At 41.8% G+C, this 24,902-nt stretch overlaps 1 protein-coding gene across 1 annotated transcript in view; it reads right to left on the bottom strand.

Moving 5' to 3' along the window:
* Pou6f2 (POU class 6 homeobox 2) overlaps positions 1-24,902 on the bottom strand; it is a 492,516-nt gene that overhangs the window by 1,637 nt on the left and 465,977 nt on the right. The window contains exons 7-9 of the mRNA XM_027409383.2: positions 20,993-21,199; positions 10,107-10,275; positions 2,111-2,279 (exon numbers count right to left, since the gene is read on the bottom strand). Of these exons, the coding sequence (XP_027265184.2) occupies positions 2,111-2,279; positions 10,107-10,275; positions 20,993-21,199 (545 nt within the window). The remainder of the gene's footprint in view (positions 1-2,110; positions 2,280-10,106; positions 10,276-20,992; positions 21,200-24,902) is intronic.

The raw sequence follows: 24,902 nt of genomic DNA on the forward strand, positions 1-24,902 counted from the left end.
GTGTGTTTTAAGATGCTTGCAAAAGGATAGAACAGGACAGCCTTCCTCTACACCAGGATCTGAGTGTTGGAGTCTATCTTTAGATCTCTTTGTTGAGACGAGCAGTACACATTCTACCAAGGGTTTAACTCCATGGCACTCCCACACAGAGTTCAGGAAGGAATTTGTTTCCTCTAGTACTTAGTACTATTAATGAATTTGTCACCTGTGGCAGCCTCCCCAAAGCCACCTTGATGACAGCTTGCCACCTTCTGCATTTTGTCATCTTTCATCAATCAGAAAAGCCTGGGGCTTGAACTCTTGATAGCATCACAACTGGCCTCATAGGGCCATGGCACCAATGGACAGAGCTGGTGAAAGAGATGTCTGGTGTATAGGTGTCATCTTCCTTTTGTACCTCTGTTAAGAAGGCTCACACGCATCTAGGAGTCACTGCAGCCAATTAGCACAGAGTGACATCTCAGTGTGCTGTCATTGATGCATAGTCTTTCCCACTCTGAATTCCCTGAGAATATCCCAATGTAAAGTCTCGAGACTTATTAATTAATTAATTTGGATAGACATCTTCTAAAAAGCATCACTAAAAACACTGGGAATGGGATAAAGGCCTCGAAGTACGGGGGTCTGCTCTGTTAAATGATAATAACATTTGCAGAAATCTGTATTCTACAGTATTTTTAGCTCCCCGCTGGGGAAAACTTAAGAAATCAGCATATCTGATTGGGGATGCCCAGGAATCCGTGTGTGTATGTACATATGAATTGACACATTCGAGAGCACTTGAGTCAATAAAAGAAAATCACATTTTAGGGCTAAAATAAGCCAAAGAGGAATTTAGCAACAATGGCAAATTGGCATCAAAATAAAACCTGTGGCTGCCTTGATCACAAGGCACCAGAACCAAACAAAATTAATGTCTCCCGTCAGGGAGAGACAGTATTCCCATCATTGATGCTGCTTGTTAGCGTTGATGCTTCTGTATGTGTTGTTTGGAATAACATATACAAGCCTTGATATAAATTTCCCAGCAGTAGTATCCTTGTATAGACTGAATAAAGGTTATTTTCTACAGGGAGGTATCTTATAAGAAAAAACAGTAGGGGAGACCATAGAAGTGAAAGGATCCTATGGTGCTTTTTGTATTTAACAACAATCAATGGGTTTTATGGAAAATCATTGAGCAAAATGTGAGCTGCAAGCTACCACCCCATACTGATGTTATTTATAACCTTAGTCTTAAACTGCAGGAAAAGTACACTTCTGTCCTTTGGGGAATACATTAAAAGTATAAAGAGCAGATAAAAAGACAGCATTTCATGGATCACCAAGAACAAAATCCACTTAAATGAGTTTAGAGTTGGTTTCTTGGCTGTTCCTGATGGAGGAGGACTCCTAAGGCATTGCCCAAGAGGAAAAAGCTCCTACCGAGTGCCTTCGTTACCTCATGCATAAACATGGGATTAGTGCAACACACAGACATGCGTGGGGGCTGCTCCTTAAGACTTAACCCAGATCAACTCAAACACAACCAAGGCTGGATTCAGTCATTTATTTAATGTGGAGGGAGGGTGTGGGTACAGTTAGGCCAGATTCACAACCCATTTGTAAGACTTTTTTTCTTTCTTCTACTTTCCTTTTCTGCTTATAAGGATGTGTCTGGGCAGGCAAGTTATAAAAATTCCTCCCACGGATAGTGAAATTTGCTAAAACGTGTGTTCCATGGGAAACCTTGGAGCCATCTCTGGGAAGTTAATAGTTAACAGTAGGGTGAACTAGCAGCTTTGTTTTTGCTCAGGATGCCCATGTGTGGACAAGAGTTGGCATTTTCATCTGGTAGGGGCATACAGGAGAAAGGAGATCCCTGCCCAGGGCAACAGATTTCAACCTGTCAGCCTTGGAAGTTCTTAGAGTTGATAAGAGTTAGGAGGCCAGGACCCCTTAACTCTGCATTGACACCCCATTTTGCATCAGTGTCACCAGTCCCAGCACACAACTACCCCAATCTTCATTACCATGCTCTATTCCTCCAGTTTGCCAACCCAAAAAAGAGCTGAGCCGCAAGAACAAACAAGGCCCCTGCTGGCCAGTGACAGCATGCAGAGCCCGTTACCTGCAGATGGCTGACTGGCTGTATGCGGGGCCCTCTGTGGCACTGAGGGCTTGTCCCACCTGAGTCTGCGTCAGGCCAAGGGACAGGCGTCGGATTTTAAAAGCTTTGGCAAATTCTCGAATCTCCTCCAGATTAACCCCGTCCACCTCACCCGATGCCGTTTGAGGATCTGTGGAGATGTTTTTAAAACAGGATCAACACGTCAACACACAGCCTGTCAGTATGTTTATCACTGAGCAGCCACAGAGCGATGGAGACACCATCACAGTACCCGTCTTTGTCTCTCATCCTTCAGTACATATTCCTCCGTCTCAAGCCATCCTTCAATGACCTTCTATCCCAGATAAAGCCACTCCTATTTACCCTGTCACTTCCCAAAGCAAAAGCACACTTCTTTGGGGATTAGCAGCAGCGGCAGCCAGCAAAGGGAGGCTCTTGCTGGAGGGACCCGGCCGCACCTTGTAGGTAAGCCCATTCATATATTGTGCAAAAACATAAACACAAGGAGGTTTCTGTTCGAAATGTCTTAATTGGAATTCCCCATGTTAACAATTGCCCACGAAGGAAATGGTACTTTGTATTTTTCTTTTACCTGATTGCCACATAGCCAGGCTAATAGATGGTAATCTCGCCTCATTTCTTATGTTCGCATTACCCCTCAGAAGAGCATGGTTATGAAGCTGTGAGAATAATATTGTCTTTCTTCCCCATAGCGGTTTACCCTCACAGCTGCCTTTGTCTCCTGAAAGGGCACATAATAAAAACTGCCTACCACAGGAAGGCTCCTTTGGTGCCGGATAACGCGGTCAATTTAGGACTTATCAAGGGAAATGACACAACAGCTGGAGAATGAAACTTTCTCCCCCCTGGCTACTGATCCCTGGATAAATGAAAGCATTCACCAAGCTGGAGCCAGCATGGGCTGGGCCTGGTGAGAGATTTCAGCGCGGCTCAATGCTGCCCGTCGAGAAGCTGGTCCTGCTGCAAGCATCTCTATTGTTGTTCACCTCACTCTTCCGACTTAGCTGAAAGTTGGGCTTCCGCTTTCTGCACAGCAACCCATCAATTTCAGTGCCTGTCTGTTCTTGTCCCAGGACTGTAGACCATGATACTGTTCTGGGCTCAGTGCTATATACTCTTTGGCTATGACTAAAAGAAACATTTGCATCCTAAGTGACAAATTTTAAAATGCTTTTAAATAAGGAAGGTGGTATCTGTATGTCTGTTGGGGAAGGGCCTAGAGTACTGTGTATAGCTTCTCCCAGTACAAGGTGGGGTGGGGTGGGGGGTTGATCCCCACAGGCTGTGGAAAATGTGCTGTTAATAGAAGGAATAACACAGCTATACATTTTACATGTATCTTCACTAAAAATAAACCTCTGGCCAGGTATAGTAGCAAGTATGTGTGGTGCTGAAGCAAGAGGAGTCTTGAACCCCAGCCCAAGGCTAAACAGGGCAACTCAGAAAGACCGTTTAAGAAGTCCTTAGAATTTTCATAGCACTAGTCCTCATTTCATCATAGAGAGATTAGATAGTGGTTTGGCCACTGCAGTCAGTTTGTAAGCAGTTTTAAGTGACTCCTGGTTTCTGAGTGGAGTGGGGAGGCATGTACACTTAGGTCCAATTCTAATGCATGAAAAAACCAACAGAAAATGAGAGAAAGTAATCAAGGTGTGGTGGGAGTGTCACTGGGGATGCAGCCCACTCTTAAGAGCTCCAAATGCAGCAATAGATGGCCAGCATGAAACAAACTCAGTGGCAGTTTTGGAGTTTTTTTTTAATTTTTTTAACCTTACAGGTCTTGATATAATATATATATATATATATATATATATATATATATGTATGTATGTATGTATGTATATGTATATGTATATATATATATATAATGATTTCTGATTTTTGTGTTTCTATGAGATCTCTCTCTGTGAATGTGTGTGTGTGTCTGTATCTATATACATTTCTTGTGATTTTTGTTTGGCTCTTTTGTTTGTTTCCCTTTCCCTATTCTGGTTCATTTGTTTTTATTTTTATCATTATTTTGTAGATGCCTGTTTGTTTTCTAATAAGAGAGAGAAAGAAAGGGCATGGATTTGGGTGGGAGGGGAGGTAGGAGGGGATCTAGGAGGAGCTGGGGGAGGGGAAATTCATAATCAGAATATACTATGTGGAAAAATTTAGTTTCAATGAAAAAAGAAAATACAAAACAAAATAAAAAACTGGTAGTGTGATTCAGGCCTAGATATGCAGAGAAGGGAAGAGGGGCAGGAGGGGTCCATCTTGCCAGAGAATGTAAAGGGTTTTGCTTTGTGAGTAGAAGGGACAGGCAGGCTGGAGAAGGAACTCATCCAAGTGTTGAACAGCTCAGGGCAGCACACTGACAGCCTGCATGAATGTCAGGGCTTGGTGGGTTGTTTATATGGTAGGTTTGGATAAGATGAATTAAAATCCTTTTTTCCTACCCCCTACCCCAATTTCCTTCTAGAAATCTGACATTGACTTAATGCAAGATTTTTGAGTGTTTTCTGGTAGAGACTGTCCTCTGAATTTTAAATCCTACTAGCATAGTAGTGTGGAGTGGCTTTCAGGGTTCACAAAGAATTCTGGGAGACCACATCTGTACACATGGCTGCCTCTAGCTCTTGTCTTATTTCCTCGTTAAAACAATCCCAGAATCAGGAGCTGCAAATGAGTAATGCGGAAGGCTCTCACATATTTTGAATTACTTGCCACCAACATAAAAAGGGGTTTTAAAGGAAAAGCAAGAGTTTGATGTGCTTTCCAGTGCAGAGGATCTACATTTTCAGTAGTTGTGTCCAGTCACCTGGAACTGATTCTCACTGCCCCTCAGCCCCTCTTCTGCAGCTCCTCGAACATTTGCTGCCTGTCTAAGATGAACTGTGAGCCTGAGTTTAGACTGGGCATTCTTGCTGCTTGGTTCTGGGGCTTAAGCAGGAAATGCTAGGTAACATAGTGGCTGTCATTATCAAAGACGGCAGTACATAAACAGGACAGATTTACAGCCTATCTATGTTAAAAACAAAACAAAACAAAACCCCTCATGGTGGAAGGAAGAATTATTAGGATTAAGAAAAAGTTTTAAAAGTCTACTTGCAAGAGGAGAGAGGCACAAAAATTAGCAACTGAGGAATACTGGTTTAGAACAGAGGTGGGCATTGGCTAGTACAGAATGGTACAGAGAAAGGAAAGATTGGCTTAGTCTCTTCCAAAGATGGTCAAGTGTTTGGCAGCCTTGCAAGTACCACTGGGCACTCAAAGACTCAAAACTCAAGACTTAAGAAAGAAAAAAAAAAAAAGCCAGAGACTTTCTTTGTACAGACATGGCTTTAGAATGGTGATTTTTCTTAATTTGGTAGGCTTGAGTCACCTGGTATGGCCAGGAGCACATTTTACAGGTGGTACAGGTGCTCTTACGGGGGGGGGGGCTACCTGCTCTTGCATGCATATCTCCACCTTTCCTTCCAACTTTACTGAATCTGGGTGTGGCATCCTTTTCATGGAAGGAACTGTTTTTCAGAACCCATTCATGCTCATGAAGTTGATTTGAGGTCAGCTTGATTGGAACCACAAGAGGAATCTTCAGGGCTCAAAGTGGATCCAGCAACTCCAGCCAGAAACCTCGGGTAGAGTTTCTCTGGATAGAGGAAGTGGCGGTCTTTTTGTAGAAGTTGTCTAAGATTAAGTAAGCCCTGCACTTAAGGCCAGGAAAGAATAGCAGTGATAGTCAAGGTCCACCCTAAAAGTGGCCATGACACCACACAGGGTATTGTGCAGCCCTGGCTCTGTAGAGGGAATCACCAGGGATTTAAGGAACATTGGACTTGGACATTTACAGTGACTCAAAAGTATAGTGACAGTTCCCACATCAAATCCAGAATGTTAAGACTGAGAAAACAAAGGGTTTTTTTATGGAAATGAAATGCAAGCTGAGTGAGAACAAACCTGTTCTGTGGACTCTGGTGCATGGTGTCTGGGTCTGTGTGGAATTGGGGGCTTGGGATACACCAGGACAGGACAGATATTGCTGTGGTTTCTGTTTGTTTCATCTTGCTGTTAGCCTGATATTTATGTAGAGTGTTGCTAAGTAATTGAACATTCCTCACATGAACATCACCCTGCTATGATCCCTGCTTATAGAATTGTTACAGGCATTAAATGCATCTTTAATGAACTTGCCAAAAGCATAAATGAAATTTTATTATTATTATTATTATTATTATTATTATTATTATTATTATTACTTTGGTTTTTCAAGACAGGGTTTCTCTGTGTAGCTTTGGAGCCTGTCTGGGCACTCATTCTGTAGACCAGGCTGGCCTCAAACTCACAGAGATTCACCTGTCTCTGCCTCCCAAGTGCTGGGATTAAAGGTATACGCCACCAATGCCTGGCTATTATTATTATTTTAATGAATGAAAATCTTAGAGAAACAGAACAACCATCAGCTTTTCAGTATTGTCTCATAGCAGTCAGTGGGTGTGCGTACCCTATAGTTCTGAAAAATGAGAATCCATCAGAGATTGAGAATGTGGTTTGGGAGAAGCCCTTGCATCATGATGATGTCACTGGCTGTTTCAGAGATTTCTCTATGCTATAAGCTGTCTCCATCTTTCTGGTTCAGCTTTAGTTTTGAGACAGTAGCTATCAATCTTTTGCTAATGGTCAAGCTCACAAGTCAGGAGTTTCTAAACAGTATATGGATAATAGGAATAAAAACCACAGCCGCTCTCCCTGCCAGCAGTTAAAACCTCAAACCCACCTATTTGAAATTAGTCTATTGTAAATTTCAAACCAAGCTTGGATTTTAAAGTCATTTATTTGATTTTTCTTCTAGATTTTCTGAAAGTCCAGCTTAGAAAGTTTAAGCTCTTAATAGTTTAAGCTCTTGCTTAAGCAGGGGGATCCCTAGAACCCATGTAAAAAGCAGGAGATACTGCCTGCAATTCTAACCCCAGAATGAATGCAAAGACGGGCAGAGATGGGCTTCCCAGAGGAAGCCAGTCAGTGAGACTACCCATAGCTTTGAGTTCTGGCTTTGGTTGAGACATCCTGCCTTACTGAGTAAAGTGGAAGACCTATCAAGGAAGATTCTGGATATCAACCTGGCATCTTTCTTCTTCTTCTTCTTCTTCTTCTTCTTCTTCTTCTTCTTCTTCTTCTTCTTCTTCTTCTTCTTCTTCTCTCTCTCTCTCTCTCTCTCTCTCTCTCTCTGTGTGTGTGTGTCTGTCTCTGTCTCTCTCTCTGTCTCTCTCTCTCTCTCTCACACACACACAAACACAAACACACACACACACACACACATGCACACGTGCACATGTGCACACGCGTGCATCCATATACAAGTGAACATGTATGCACACACCACATCCATACACACACACATGAAAAAATGTAAAAAACCCAGCATATAGAAACAGTGTCAATCTATGAGAGCTATGGAAACTGAGCAAGGTTAAAGGAAGGGTGTCAGGGCTACAGGGTTTTGACAAGGATGTTTATTTGGTTTCTCTGAGTTCAGATGAGGAGTTCATTGCTCATGAAGGCCATTTGATTATTACAAGGGATCAACTTGGTATTCTTTTGCCTGGAGTGAGCTAGACATTTTAATACTAACTTTTTATCTCTGGAAGGTTGGACAACATCCTCTTTGACAGTGATATGGAAGATTCACTAACTATAACTCTGATCAAAGTTTGTATGATATTGTCATATAAGAAATATAACTCTCAAAAACTCTTATAGTGTTCTAAGTAATTACAAGAATGCTATGATCCTCACTTGAATGTTTCCTTTTGGGTTCCCAACAAAGACCTTCTAAACTCCTTGGAATTTCTTGGATGATAGGAACATATTTTGTCCTAATTAGGTGACTACTAATTGGCTCCTGTATAGCCTAAGGAAGAGGTTGGTCATTCAAAAAAAAAAAAAAAAACAAGCTATGATAAAATCTAGGGGGATAAGAGCTGGAGATTGAGATACTTATCAACCATGTCTATATGGTCAAGACTTCCACAAAAATCCCTGAACTACAGGGTTGAAAGAGTCTCTGTGCTGACAAGTACAACCATAGTGTGTGTGTGTGTGTGTGTGTGTGTGTGTGTGTTTACGCATGTGTGGGCTCCTGCACGTGACCTGGCCTGGCTCCACAGGGTCTAAAGTTCCCACACTCAGATCTTTTCAGGCTTTACCCTGTGCCCTTCTTGCTGAGTGTAAAAGAGCTGATAAGACTGTACCCTTTATCATGTGCTCCATAACACACCAGTAAACATATTTCTCTGAAATAAGACATTATAGCAAATTACTGAGATGGAATGGATATGGTCTATAAATATGTGAATCAAACATTTCTTTTATGATTGGATTTCCATACAGAAGAGAAATAACTAAATAGTACGTTCCACACCTATAATGGTTGCAGGTTCACACTGGATTTATGCATTTTGATGTTGACTGGTGCCACCAGCCCCTCTTAGGCAGAGAGGATCTGCAGTTGGTATGGGCTCCTCCCTGTTCAGGCTCCGTGTCTGGATGTCATCTCTTCTGCTTCAAATGCATGTGGGGTGTTGTGTGCGTGCACACATTATTGCTGTTTAAAATGGGTATTTTCTAAACACATAGGAAATTGAATTTGGGTAGATTTTGAATCTTTTCTTACAATAACCATGTGAGGTGTTTCTTTCTAGAAAATATGAAGATATAAGATTAATTTGTCTATGATTTTATTCAGCTGACACAAGGGTTTCTAGCCAAACAGAATTTAGACAGACTAAAGAGAAAACTCTATATGTGCCCCCCACCCACTGCGTCTTCGTGTTGAGCTACATTCAAGACTAAGAGTGTCCAGTGTCCAAGAGGACCCTGAAGGACCTGGGCATTGTAGCACCTTCCCCTAGTGCCTCATTTTCTTCCCTACCCACAGCATCTTCCTAGTCTAAATTATCTATGTTGTTCAACAATAAGGTTTTTTCCCCCTTTGGTGAGTGTCACTTTGTATTACCAGATTTGCCCCATTCTTTGTGAAGATCTCCATCTCCATGCTCTAGCTTTAATGGGTCCTTCTCTTTATCCTGATACAGGCATCCTTATTTTATGGCCTAAATGCCTATGCAGTGACTTGGCCTTTTAAATCCATGACTGTTGGAATCCTGCTGAATTCATATACATACATACATACATACATACATACATATATATATATATATATATATATCTGTCTCTGGTCTGAAAATTTAGTAAAAATTATGCAGAGGTAAGTAAATAATATTTAATAGGCCCATTGTCCTATCCATCTTCACATGTTTTTGTTTGCATGGGACAAATATGCTGTCTTCTCTAAGGACATATGCCAACTCCACAACACCATATATAGACTATCATAACCATTTTCCTGTGGAGACAGCCTCCAGGCTTGTTTTATTTTGTGAATGGTTGTTTAGAGATTTCCATCTTATTCCAGCCCGTGCAGCGACTTCCATGTGTCACAGAAGGTGGCTCATTGTTCGTTCACACACCCGCCCACAGCCATGCTCTCCTTTATTTCCTCTGACACCTAGAGACAGAATGGCAGGGGACTTCAAACACACAGGAAAACAGCTTGACCTTCTGGCTGAGTGCCTGTTGTTGGTTATTTCAGCTCAGAGCTGTTTGCTCATGCCCTGCAAGCCGATCAGTTTCTAGCTTTGGAAGTGGCAGGTCTGACTCAGCACACCGGAATCCCCTGAAAATGGAACCTGCTCCCAGCTTGCACTAATGCAGGAGTGTACTGTGGGGGCCAGCTGCCCTAAGGAGTCATCTGGCCTTGGACACAGATGGCATTCCATTTTTGGTCTAGCATACCCAGAAATGAACAAGGGTGGAAATAAAGGGTGAGAGGGAGAGAGAGGGGAAGACAGGTAGGGAGAGAGAGGGGGGAGAAGAGATTGCAACAGGCAGCAAGAAGGTTGCCATGATTAGATGGAGCAGGAAGGATACTTACTGCTGACTAACTGGCCCACGCTCAAAGCTGAAGAAGAGGAGGATGAGGAGGAGGAGGAAGAAGCCTGTCGCACGGGACTTTGAGATGTGGATGCTTGGCCATGAGCCAGATGCAGAAGGTTGCCTTGGGTGCCTGCTTGACCCACTGATGTCTGGGAAGATTGGTGAAGCTACACAGGGATGTAAAAAAAAAAAATACAAAAGTGAATGGAACATTATAGGAAATGCCAGGTAACAGACATTTCTTCCGGGGGTTGAATCATTCTATTTTCATGAATACAGTGTATACTTCTTGGCAAGAGCACTATACCCAGGCAGGATTTATTTTTTTGTATATGTAATATGGTGTTGCTTGCTTGACAGACACTTTATTAGAAATTCTAAATATATTATTAATTCCCTATTTGGCTTGCCATAACATCCAATTTTTGACATTTCTCAGTTGCAGTGTGTGGCTGGACACTTTTCTGCCTGTTTACACAATTACCACACACCTAGGAGGCTTCTCAGGCATGTGTAGGATGAAACAACACAATTCAAATGCAAAGCTCAAACTTAAAGTTGTGCCTGTGCCCATCATTCACAGAACTGTTAGTTTAGGGGAAGTGCCAGTTAGGCTGGCAGCTCTGCTCTCCCAGATTCAGGGTTCTGGGTGTCTTATACAGAACTGTAACACACTTTCTGATGTCCTCTAGAAATCCGAGAATTGGAGCAGTCAGGACAGAATATCCCATAATATCTGCAGTTCTCAGTTGCTACTTTTTGGGGGTGGGGGATTGAGACAGGGTTTTTCTATGTAGCCATGGATGTCCTAGAACTTACTCTGCAGACCATACTGGCTTTGAACTCAGGGATCTGTCAGCCTCTGCCTTCCAAGTTTTGGGATTAAAGGTGGGTACCACCATACCAGCCTTGGCACTTTTCTTTGGAAAAAAATAATTTATTTGTTTATTGTGTGTGTATGTGTATGTGTGTGTGTGTGCGCGTGCGTGCATGTGTGCATGTGTGCATGGGATTTCAAAAACTTTCCCCGAAGACATTTTAAAAGTAAAACTAGGATTTGAATTCCAGAAATGCACCCCAGAGTTTGAGCTGAACTACAACAATACACACCTAGCCATGGTGGGGAGATTGGCCTTATATTCAGCTTGGGTTCCACCTCTTCTGAGGTCTATCCCTTGGGGACGATATGGTGGAAGGACAGAAATGACTCCTGCAAGTTGTCCTCTGACCAACACAGTGAATATTGGCATGCATGTCACCCCCAAAAAGAAATCAATCACTCACTGGAATAAATACATAACCCATATTGTGTGCATGTGTTCCTGTGTATCTGTACACATGTGTATGCAAGTGCCCACGGAGGTGTCAGATCCCTTGGAGCTGAAGTTACGGGCATTTATACTGACCATACTGTAAATTTGTGTTGCACTTTTTAAGGAATTCCAAAACTGATCTCCAAAGTGGCTATCCATTTTACATTGACACCAGCAATGCATAAGAATTCCCATTACTCTTTAATCATCTCTAGCATCCCGGCTTATCAGTTTCTTAAGCTTCCCAGTGTCTTTCTAGCCATTCGAGCAGTTTTAGTAAGTGGTGACCTTAGCAATGTACTCAAAGCTATTTCTCAGTGTTCCCTTTCCCTCTATAGTGGTGCATAGTAATATTCACACTCACAGGCTACTACTACACAGCCTGTCATGGCTATGATAAACACATGACTGGCCCATATGAGTTCTGAACATCAGAATATAGATGCCCACTTGCTCCCTGATGGAACTCCCTGCTGTTACAATTTAAGTGAATGCCTGTGCTGTGGGGGCACATGACTTTAATCCCAGCACTCAGGAAGTAGAGGCAGGCAGATTTCTGTGAGTTCGAGGCCAGCCTGGTCTACAAAGCTACACAGAGAAACCCTGTCTCAAAAAACAAATAACAAAAAATTAAGTGAACGCCCCTGTTACTTAGATATTCTAAATGAAGGGTCTATTATGAGCCAAAGAGGGTCATAACAGATACAGGAATGCAAATTGATAGGCATCAAGCAACTGTCTAAGATAATTAGCCAATTTGCTGAGTACATAATCAACAATTAAATCCAGCAAATTTTATGCTGTAGGGATGCCTAGTAAAGAGTAAATCTATTTTAATTTACTTTATAAATTGTGATAGATATTTCATGTCAATCTTCCCTTCTAATCTATTGAGTTGTCCTTCCAAAGACTGGTACAGGGCAACAGTGTTTACAGGTTTGAGATGCCAAACCTGGAGGATGTCCTCTGGCTTCTCATTCTGTTAATAGTTGATCGGCTCTGGCTGTGGTAAAGAGCCATCCAGGAACTGGACAGGACTATAACCAATTGAAACATTTCTTCTATGGACATGACATAGGAAAGAAAAGTATGACCAGGCTGCAATGTCACTTAGGAATCACTAAAACAAGCTGGGGTTTGAGAATAATTCCATGCAGAAGAAGAAATTCAAAAGGAAAACAAGGTAATATTCTAAAAGAACTTGCTCCATGTCTATTCAGTAAAAGAGTAAGCTAAGATCTGATATAGTTTAAGATATTTTAAGATAAAGAAAACATTTTTTTAAAGGACATTGGGTCTTGGTTTCTTTCTTGAGTTCTTCCAGACAGTTCAGGAAATGTATAAGAATTCTTAAAGGTTTTGGCTTGTAAAACATTCAGTAGCTTGTAGTGGCATCTTTCTTCCTGATTCCAGTTGCCAGTATGGACACTTGGATACTAAGTCTAGAAGAGCTGTGAGCTCAGAGAGCGCTTTGTTGTGTATAAACTAGTGATCTCTCTCTACAGTTCTTCCTCAGAAAAAGAAGACATCAACGGTACCACAGCTTTTACCTTTGTGCAGCTTGCTTACGTCAATGTGACACAAGCTAGCATCAATTGGTAAGGAGAGACCTCAACTGAGAAAATGCCCCCATTAGTTGCTCTGTGGACAAGTCCTGGCACTTTTTCTTAACTTGTGATTATTGTGGGAGGGCCTAGTCCATTGTGAGCAAACCACCTGGATTGCTGGTGGTGTTGGATACCATAAGGCTGAACAACTCATGGGGACCAAGTCAGTAAGCAGCATTCCCCCTGCCCCCTGCTTTGGTTCCTGCCCCAAATTCCTTGGATGATAGACTATAAATGTAAGGTGAAATAAATCTTTTACTACACAGTTGCTTTTGGTCATGGTGTTCCATCAGAGCAATATTTATTAAGATATTATTTATTTAAATAATAACTAACTAACTAAATATAAAGACAATGTCTACCCAGCAAACAGCAATTCTTCTAGGTGAACATGGCACTATGTCTTGGATACTCAAACTTTACTGATTTTGGTATATTAATTTTTAAAAATTTATTATTTTATTAATTATTAAAATCATGCTTAGAACTATATTTAGCAAAGAAGAAAAGAAAAAGAGATCTAGGCTATTTTATGAAAGAACTCTGTGGTTCCATATAAAAATTTTAAAAAAGCAGTATTAAGAAAATATTATATATTTGATTTAGCTATGTTGACTTTTTAAGATACAATTTTAAAAAATCATGTATATATTTATTGCTTAAGTATTGGCAAAAATACTAATAAAACACAACTGGCCACAGCAATTGGAATAATTTATGAAAGGAAAAGGTAGGCTATAAATAACTGGAAGCATGCACCTAGCAATAGCTTCTGTATTAGATATTGGTGATGTTTTGTAGAGGAGGCAGCAGATTCTTGAAGATAAAGTGACTTTCCTGGGACAATGCAGCTAGGGCATACCAGCTGTGAGCCCTGGAGAGCCCACTGCAAGCCAGTGCTCCTCCCCCTGTGCAGGACCAGAAAGTCAGGGAACAGGAGCCTTGCTTGGGAGTATGAGAGCCAATGAGGAGTTTTGACAGAGCTATGAATCCCTAGAGTAGATCTATCCACTCGGACACACCCCACTTTCATTTCTGTCCTAATAAGAAGTGTAAAGTACTTTTCCTAGTTTAGGTATTATTCTTTACAGGTCCTGAAGTCTTTAAAACTTCCTATTTTAAGAATAACATGATACTGTTGGGTAACTGGTATCAGCTGGGGACACATTTCAGGCAGAACTGTGGACAGCATGTCCCTGATAGAGTCCATTATGGTGCTATAGTACTCCAAAGTTACTTTTCTTGGTGTTGTGCCTTTGTATAATAAAATTCTCTGTGTGCTCACTACTTTCCTGAAGCTTCTTAAAAGAGATGTAGATTCCCTGTGTCTGATTCACAGAATCATGTCCTTGCCCTTTTGGTGCTGGGAGCCAGGTGCAGATAGGCTGACAGCATGGAGAGTGAGCACACGAGGAAAGGCAGGGACAGTCCTCACTAGCCAGAGGAGGCTCCACATATGCCTCACATACCAGACAGCAAACAGGGAGGACAGGACTCAGGCTGACCCCTCATACTGGCTTCCACAGACTGACTTCATTGGTTTTTTTGCATTGGTTGGTGCTTCCAGGATGTTCCATATATTCAAAGGGACACTGAAATGGCAGCACCTGGGAGATTTTTTGTGATTTTTTTCCACTTGACTGGTTCCTTGTACATGTGCTATCTTTACAGTGTTTTAGATTCTGGAATAAAACACCTTTCATTAATTCCATAATGATATAAAAGCAACTATGTCCAGCAAGTATCTTGAAAAATGAAAGGAAATGCAAAGCATGCTCATCAAGTTGGGAAAAGGAATGTGTAACAATAAAATTTACGCAGAGAAATTCATACAGGGGGAAAAGATTTTTCTCTAGACCTGCAAACACCGATGGAGACTGTCTGATCCATACACATGTGCTCTGCACAAGCTTGGCAAAGTCAAGGTGAACTTTCTGAGGGGTGAGAGAGAGGTGGGGGTGGGGGAGGGGGAAGCATCAGTGCTTGTGCCAGGCACTGTGAGGACATGAAGACTGAGGAGTTAGAACAATAGGGTTTAGTGCTAAGTCCCAACACAGTCGGGAGACTAAAGCATCACAAACAACTGAGGACACAGCCCAGGCTCAGCGGGGACGCACAGGGGAACAGGAGTTGTATTTTACATGTAGAGTAGAGACGGAGGCGGAGGCGTTGGCGTTATGTGCAGCTGGGACAATGAGGTGAGAGATCATGAGGAGGCCGGGAGAAGGGATTGATGCTCAGAAGGCACCAGTAGAGAAAGCGACACTGGGCTGAAGTCTTCTCAGCCTCTCTGACAGATGCTAATTTGGGCCATCCTGGCAAATGACAGAAGACACTGGAAAGCCACAGAGTGCCTTAGATAGTGAAATAGGAGGATTCGACAGTAATGAAATGGAACACACTGACTGACCCTTCATAGTCAGGGGCTGCATCTGTGCAGACGAGGCTGAGTTAAGCTGGCCCCTGTTTTTCAGGTGTAGACTCACAGTGACAATACGGTTTGATGAAAGTGAACAGAGTTTGGGGAAAGTGAGCTGAGGTGAGGGAGCAACAGAGGGAGGCTGCCCAGAAAAGGGTTGGTTGGTGACCCAGATCACACAGGATGCTGCTGGTCAGGAAACTTGGGAAAAGGTATTCCAGGGTGCATGCTGTACAGAGAACACTGGAAAACTGGTAAGTGCTCTCCCATCTTCCATCTATCTGCCTTGGAAAAGTCACCAAGATGCAGATTTTCATAAGGAGCCTGACAGGGAAGACCATCAGATTCGAGGCTTAGCCCTCAGACACTGTAGAAAATGTATAGGCCAGGGTAGGAACTTCTCCTCTTCCTCAGCAAAGGTTGTTCTTTGCTGATGAGCAGCTGGAAGATGTGTAGAGTTGGACTACACTGTTCCAAAGGAATCTGCCCTTCATTTTAAATTGAGACTTTGTGGTGCTGAGAAAAAAAAGTCTTACACCAATTCAAGAAGAATAGGCAAGGTAGAGTTGACTGACCTGAAATACGTAAGGCGGAAAAAAGTGGCAAAATTAGTCTTTTTGGTGAAGAGTGCCTTTCTGATGTGTGTGGTGCTGGTGATGTCACGGCCAGCCACACTGAGGAACGTTACTTCGGTATGTGTTGTGTTCATCAAAACAAAAGATGAGTAATGTGTGAGTTAATAAGACAACAGAAAAGGAAAAAAAAGATAAGAACTGATAAGGAAGAGTACTTTTGCATTTATTGGGGGGGAGATAGAATGGGACAATTACCTGGTGTTTCAAGAGAGTCGAGCTAAGTTGCTTCCTATTGGTTTTCAGGTTGCACTGAATGTTCAGAAGAAAGCTCCAGAACCCTTGCTTTGAAGATGACTTGTATGGGAACCTCTCAGTACCACAGTAATGTTTAAAATATTGGTGTTTGACATTCTAGGTTGAAACATTTGCTTTTCAAACTTCCCTTGTGAGACAAAAGTTCTCCTTAATATTTGCTAGGATTTGGTGAAAGGAAGAAAACCCACATGCACACGCACACTCACACACTCATGCACATGCACACACACAGAGGGGGAAATGACAGCATATGAAGGAATCATGAACTCGGTCACAGGACAGACCTGTGATTGGGGCCATCCTCTGACCAAAATGAGTCCTCAAGAACCAGGGAAGTCACAAAATCCAGGCAGGGAACAAAACACTGCTTTCAAGTTCCACTAATAGTTTAGTTTTTATACCTAGTTTTGTCTGGTTCACTTTCCCATTCATTCTTTCCCATAGTTCTTTTATGTTCTTGCCCTGCTCATCAAGCTTCTCTGATCTGGTGGAGGTCACAGAGCTTATTCTAGAACTATTGGATCCTGACGTACTCTAAGTACTGTTTTGTGTTTCAGACAATACCTTGGTAGGCTTTTGTCGATCTTTCACTACTAGGGTAAGTCAGGGTAAGAGTGCTAGAGACTCCATTCTTAGATTTCATTTAGGTCCTTTCAGTCAGTGTTAGGCCAGTGAAAGCTTAAGGTGTGGTTAGTACTATTTAAAAAACCAAAGCGACCCACTCCAGGTCATGCAACCTGAGAGCTTTGTACTTAAGGTGGGTTTCCTTTAATTTATGACATATTTTACTGTAAGAACCATGCTCTTTGTGAGTCCAGAATTTGTCATGAATCATTTGAAAGAATAAATTGAGAAGCTTTTTACTGGATGAAAGAGATTCTTTGGTTTTAGGTCTTGTCTGTATTACATTTCTTTAATGCCAAGGATACTATTTAAAGACAAAGTGAAGACCACTATTGCATATCTCTGGTTTTCACCATTGAATGGGAGCATTTTGATGCTTGGGATCATAGCTATTGTATATAGGACCTAAACTTGCATATCTATTGATGATTTGCCCATACATTAACTTCATGCTCCAAAGTGTTTCAATCTCAGCTAATGCCAAGACAAACACCTTTGTCTGTGTCTACCATTTCCCTGACATTTGTGAACAAGTTCATCTTGGTTCCCTTAGCTTTTATCAGAGTAGGATAGACTCTGGCTCTGCTGAGAATAAGAAACTTGGTGGCTGCTGTGACTTGGGGAGGTGGCTTTTCAAACATTCTTTTCAGCTGTGCTCCTGAATTCTCAAGTATGCACACAGACATAAGAGATGCATGCACATATACCTGCAAAGGGGGTCCCCTCTATTTGAGATCCTAGTTGTGTCTGACATGAGTTGCCAGGTCATAACAGTGGAGTGGCACCTGTTCCCTCAGTAGTAGTGAGATTTCATTCTAGGGAGGCAAGTATGGTGTGGAAAGCTCTGGAAGTGTTTCTGGGTGCTTAAGAGAGACTGGAAATATTTCTGATAGCTACTGTGGGCAGAGTTGAAAAGTGGCTACCTACCTGTATATCTTTTGACATTCAAGGTGAGTGTGAGAGCAACTTTACATCAAGTGCTAATGATTTCTAACTAATTTATCACCTTTTCTGACAAGTTAGAACTTAGCTTTGCTGACAGAAATAGTTTTTTTTTTATTTTCTTAATTTTCTTTTGTTAGATTGTGAGACCAAAGGCAGCCTTCACTTTTCTCCCTTGAGATAATAGCAATAATCACGAACTGGCTGAAATAGACAGAAGTAGGATTTAAGGAGCCAAAAGAGGCTGGGCATAGGTACACACCTTGATTCCAGTGGAGGAAGCTGCATCTTCATAAGTTCAAGGTGGTCTGGTTTACACAGCAAGTTCTGAGGTGGGCAGGCCTACATAGACTAGTAAGGGATGGAGAAGCCTCTTTTGAAGGCAGAGAATTAAACAATCAAACCGACCCTTGCAAATAGCAAAAGATGACTGTGGGAAAGAAAGTCTTCAACTTAAAGGTGGGTCTGTTAGGGACCTCTTCTGGGTCTGGGGTCCAGCTAGGAACAATGGCTCCACTGGCCAAGATCACACTTCTAGTGCAGAGAAAGACATAGGCCCTAGTTTCCATGATGTGTGTTTCCAGGTGACAGCTACCTTTTCCTCAACACTATCATATCCTTTCATTTTTTTTTTTTCTAATGCCATCCACCATGGAGTGGTTACATATCTGAAAAAGTCTTTGAGAAAAGAAGAGGCTATGATGACTGTCTTGTCTGCCCACATGCTAGCTTCCAGGTATACTGTCTGACATATGGTTGATGGCCAAAAAATATTTCCGGTAAACATTTTTAATATTGAGCAAGCAAGTGGGTTTCTATGCATGGCCTCTGAGTGCTGCTGAGATGGGAAGGCACAGGAGATGCTGAGGTTTCTGGAGGGACTTTTCTGTGTTGCTATAGCAAATGATGATGCTCTCCTCTCTGCCCCCAACTATATATATACCCTACAGCCTCCCAGCAACATATAAAGCCTTATCCCAAGTGTCTTAGTTTGAATTTTTATTGCGGTGAGAAGACATCATGACCATGGCAATTTTTGTAAGGAAAACATTTAGTTGGGATAGCTTGCTTACAGTTCAGAGATTCAGTCTATATTATCATGGTGGGGAGCATGGCGGCATGCAGGCAGACTTGGTACTGGAGCTGAGAGTCCTACATCTTGCAGGCAACAGGAAGTTGACTGACTGTTAGTCTGAGTGAAGCTTGAGCAAAGTAGACCTCAAAGCCCACCCCCACAATGACACACTTCCTCCAACAATGCCACACAGACTAATAGTGCCACTCCTTTTGGAGGCCATTTTCTTTCAAACTACCACACCGAGCTACACACTGGCGGCTAGCCTTCACATTCCTTTCCACCATCTTTCTTTTATCAGTGTTCACCCAGTCCTTAAAACTGGCTCTTAGCCCTGCTCAACTTTGACTCAAAGTGCTTAAAACCGAATTGACCTATACTTTAAAACGTATCTTCTGGTATCTTCTCTGTAGCATTTGATGCCTGCCTGGGTCTTACTGTTTTGTCATTCTTGTGCTAGGTAGCCTCACTCCAGGTTTCTCTACCACTTGTCCATCAAAACTTTGTCCCTTCCTCTCCTGTTCTCTTTAAGAGCTGGTATTTTCCAGACAGTTCCTGGGTCTTTCTCCCTTTCCTGTTCTTTGGGCTATTTCTAGGTGTCTCCTTTACTTTTCAGTTACAGTAAATGACTTAGACTCCTATTGTCAGCTGGTGTCCAGTAGGTGTGCTCAATAATGCTTGTTTGGGCTTCACTATTGTCCCCTAAATAGTGGTTTATGATGAAAATTTTATCATTTCAGTTCAACGTCCATGCCACTATCAGATTTATTTTCTGAGGGGAAAAAGCTGAGCACATAATTCCTTCCTATGTAACACCCACCTCTTACAGTTCCCAGGGTGGCATCTTCACTGCTACCAGCAGCAGAGGAGGCACCACCTCAGTCATATTGTAACTGGACTGTAGTTTGCTATATGCCAAGCACAATTCTAACCCGCTAACCCTTACACACGCTCTTTGAGATAGATTCTGTTATCCTCATCTCATTTCATTTTTGCAAATGAGAAAATTTGAGCAGGAAGTTGGCATGTGACATCTTCAAGATCACAAATAGATAAAACTTATGCTTTGATTATACACCCCAAACACAACTGTTTCCAACCTGTTCTATGCTCCCTGGTCCCTCAGCATGCCTTCTTTCCTTTTGTGCTTACTGTTCCTACTTCTTGGAGTATTACTAATTCATTTTCCTCATCTGTTCTTATGCCTTCTACTGTTGTAGGGCCTTCTCTGCTTTACTGGAGAGGGGCTCTACTTATATAAAAGTCCATTTCCCATATAACATCATAAACAACTTGATTAGAAAGCATATCTTCATTTCTTGGCTAGCATTTAGTTCAGTCTTGTTATAGATTATCAAAAATCCTTATTGAAGGCACTAGCCAACCCAAATCTCCATGAAGATCACAGATCACATCTTTCTTTTTTTCATGCTACATGCTTGATGTCTAGCATAAACACATAGGGAAAAGATCAATTGGTATTTGATTGAAAAAGTACATCAGAGTTTTAGTGAAATTACTAAATAATTCACTAATAATTTAGTGAATAGAACTGCCTATATTTCATTTCTTCATTTGTACATAGTGGTTGCAGTAGAGCTTCAGTTTGGGATTACTTTGTATTTAACAATTTTTTTCCATTTATAGTTAAGCAAAAGTAGTCCGGGTTTCTTTTTGATTCTACTTAAAAAAAAAAAAACAAAAAACAAAAAACAAACCAAACCAAACAAAAAATATATTGGGTCTATATTAAGAAGGAAACATTGTAACTGATTTTTGGTTACAGTGTCTGTTATAATGTAATATGCTCCTGGTTTTATGTTAGATATTCATGCTATCACTTATATTTGCTAAGAGTGGGAAATAAATCAATGTGTCATTTTATAAGTATTGACACACTGAGTTTAGTGAAACTATTAAATGTTTTGTAATGCAAAACTTACTTTACATTGACAGCAAAGAAGAGAAAAGAGGATAGGAGAAGTGAATTGGGACCTTGGTGTGGGACCCTTACCTGCTGGCCTGGCTTGATGGGGGACAGGGTGATTCCCTGGGTGTTGATCACAGGCAAGATCTGGTTTCCGATGACTGTGGCAATGATCTGGCCCTGGGCATTGGTTAGGAGCTGGGGTGTGATAGGCTGTACTTGAAGGCCCTGAGTGCCACTTGCTGCTTGACTCGTTGGCCCTGGGTTAGGCATCAGTGGAATGGTCCCAATAATCTGCAAGAGATAGGCCTGAAGGTGAGGAGCCAGCTGAATTCTGGGTCTGCTTGCATAAATGAAGACTGAATTGTGTCTTTGTCATGAAGAATGTTATCAGGAGCTCATTCAGGATCTATAAGCAGGTCAGGGCTTAAGGGCATGGAGTACATATTAGGGCATGAGCATTTAAAGAAGAAAAAGCTATACATGCACTGACTTCACCAAGGGAAGAGACAACTATCTTATTTAAAAAAAATCAAGAACTGATAATGGTGTAAACATGCATTGTAGACAATGCTCCACATCCTGTCTGTAATTTTCCACTGGATGACAAACTCCCTATGCACCAAGTTCACAAATGATAGTATTTTCTACTGCACGGTACTCACACAGGACTTTGAACAGGTTTCTCAGCAAATGATTTTTTAGTGAATGGCTTTAGGGTTTAGGGACTCAGGATTCCAGATGTAAGTGGGACAGTAGGAGAACCACCAAACTACAGCACTTGGGCAGATAGTTTTGGAGAGCCCCTCCCCCATCTGTCATTGCTTCTAACACAGCAGTCCCGTGGGATGGCAAAAATGCAGAAGCTGTGCAACTATCAGGTATCAGTGGCATTTGTCAGTGGATGCTGATGAAGGTCAAGCAATTATTGTGGAAGTGGGCAGCCATCCCTTATGGAGCTGCAGGCTTACAGGTATCCTGAACAAGCATGTAATGTCTGCCTTATAGTGACAGCAATGAACATGTCCCATCAGTGCAAGCAAGGTCAGGAGGAGTCCACATCAATAGATCATAATGCCTAAGTACTTTATTGATGAGTGGTCTTACATTAGGTTAAAAGCCAGTTCCTGTGACCCCCACAGGCATTGTAAGAGAGACATGGGATTAGCCTCCTGTCCTAGTCTATACTGGATATAGATGGCCTACACATGCACAGTGAAAACTCAGCAGCAGACCTGCCCACTTCAGCTACCTGGAGTGTCTTAGGCCTTTGCCTTCCTGATTTGTCTGATTGGCTGCAGAAGCTAGATGCATTTAAGTGCAGGGCGAAGGGTATTATTTTAGGCAGGATGTCAGTACATTTAGGAGCTTGTGGGAGTAAGTAGCCTGGGAGAATGCCTCAGAGTGAGGCATGGCACATGACAGCTATGGAACACATTGTGATGAAAAGAGAGGCATCTGGCCCCCAGATGATTGACATGAGTATGTGCTGACTCTGTGGTAATGAGATGCACTACTGGGTGAAAGAAGAAACAGAAAGGCAAATGCAGTCAGCTCACAAGCCTCTCCTCTAGGAACAGCCTCACTCCCCAACACTGAGCTGCAGCTAAAATGTGTCTTTTCCACCTCTCCCCTCTTTTTACTTGGGTATGAGCATCACTTATGGATTAGACAGCAGTAGTGTCAGAGGCAGAGGAATCTGAAATTTCCCAGTGGAAGAAGATGTTTAATAGAGTTTGGCTGTGAGATTAGGGATGAGGCCCGGATGCCTGTAAAGCCAGGAAGCCTTTGGTGAAGTTACACATTTCTTTGTTGTTGTTGTTGTCTTCCTTTCAGAGGCATGGGTATCACAACAGCATGCCAAACACTTGTCAGTGCATTCTGGGAACTTTGTAATAGCCTCCAAGGTATCAAAATACCCTGGTTTTAATTTTCTTATGTTAGTTAAATGGTAGAGATGATCATACTCTATATTATCTAAAAATTCTCTAATGAATTATTACGCTCAGTCTGGCTTTGGTTCCTCTTAGCATTTCCACACATGTAATCAGAATACCTCCAATAGGTGGGGTTCACAGAGGTTTCCACAATGGGATAGTAGGAGCCAAGTCACAAACATCTGAGGCTTTGCATTCTCCTAACCACTGTTCAGTGGTTACTGATGGAAATTGTGTTTCATATGAAAGGCCTTGTGAAATTCAAGAGAAATGCCTTTATCTGTACATATTTCAATTAAGTCAGGAATTAAAACAGAATCTGGCAAGGTTACCAAGGTTTGGAGACAAAGGCAGAAAGTATACTTTTAAAATTAGCTTCTAAGGGAATTTGAATATCCGTCTTACAAAAGCTGAGAATTTGCTGCTGAGAAGTCCTGATGAAAGGTTACACAAAAGACAAATAACACAAACAGAATCTGATTCCTGCTCACTCCATCCAATATTTGGAATTAGTCCATACTCCCTTAAATTATGAAGCTGCTGACTCTTCTCTACTAGTACTTATTTACGGGCTGTAGATGGTTCCAAATAGGTGTGGCTGGGACAGGGCAGGGTAAATGTGATCTCAAATGCAAAGATTCCGTTAGTCAAATGAAGAAATGAGCACTAAGTGAACAGGTAAGGGTTTTGTGATAAAATGTCTCTGTTTACATGGTATGTGTTCAAGATCATTGGGGTTGAATGAATTGGAGAAAGGTGGTCTGGATCAGGAATACTCTACAGAAGATGCAGGGGCTAAGTGAAGTTTAGGATTAGGTAAGTCCTAGTAGAAACTAGTGTAAAGTTAAGAGACATGAGGATGGTGAGTTGATCAGTTTGGAGTCAGAGGAGGTTGAGACATGTCAACCTGGAAAGGTTATGTTTCATCCAGCTGAAAACTTATGGTAATTTTTTTTGGGTGGCACCCTTATGAAACAGGGTCTCAGTTTGTACAGTCTGGCCTTGTACTTGATATTTAGCCAGGCTTACCTTAAACCTGATCCTTCATCCTTAACCTCCTGAGTATAGGTATTATTAAGTATGTGTCATCATGCCTGATGATGAATAGGTTTTGATAGGGACTGGGGATGAGGGCTCATATGGAGCATTTTTTTGGGTATGAATATGGCAGTGTGGGCAGAATATTCTCAAGAGGTGGAAGACTACAGACCAGATCAGTTGTTAGGATGCTACTGAAGTCATCCAAGTATGAAGCAAAATGCCTCAATGAATCCTTAGCACAGAGGATGCTTGATTCATTGGCTTCCACTTCAAATCACAAAGCGCAGCCTACTTCATATCTAGCTTGCAACATTAGAAATTTTTGAGTGAAGTTATTGCCCCATCAATCCCACAGCAAATAGCTCAGGCATCGTTTGCAATGATCTTCTGTGTCATTGCCCTGACTCTCCACCTGTAATGATTCATCTCTGATGAATGCTTTAACCAGGCTGAGGTCCATACTGGTATTATAATGATAATTTGTGACTCAAAAGAGCTCCTGTTTCTCTAACAGGAAACTTACTTGGTTGTTGCTGTTCATGTCTGCCTGACTCTTTCCTTGGATGGGCTGAGAGCATTAACTACAATTGAGGAATAAAGTTTATATATAAGAACAACTAAATAAAAACCATTCAAATGAATAGTGTTAATTGGCACACATATTTAAAAGACTTCTGTTTCAATAATAATTTGAGTAGCTTACATCCAATTGGGACTATCATTAATTCAGTAGCCAACCATGCCATCATGAAGATTATTTTGTGATAGTGGCAAATCTAGCAGTTAAAGGCCATGTAGCTGCTTGGGCTGTTGTTTCAACAACCTCCTGCACCTCAGTCTAACAGGTACTCACAGGAATGAATTAAGTCTGAATTAGGGAAGTATATGAATGAATGTATTCACTGTTAACAAGCAGGTGCCATCAGCTGCAGTCTTAGGCTGGTGTCACAGAGGCCCAGGCACCCAGACAAGTCAACTGATGGGCCACATGTTGTACCAGTCTCTGATATGCAGTTAAA

Source organism: Cricetulus griseus, chromosome 3 (assembly GCF_003668045.3).
Source record: "Cricetulus griseus strain 17A/GY chromosome 3, alternate assembly CriGri-PICRH-1.0, whole genome shotgun sequence".
In the NCBI taxonomy this organism is placed as follows: domain Eukaryota; kingdom Metazoa; phylum Chordata; class Mammalia; order Rodentia; family Cricetidae; genus Cricetulus; species Cricetulus griseus.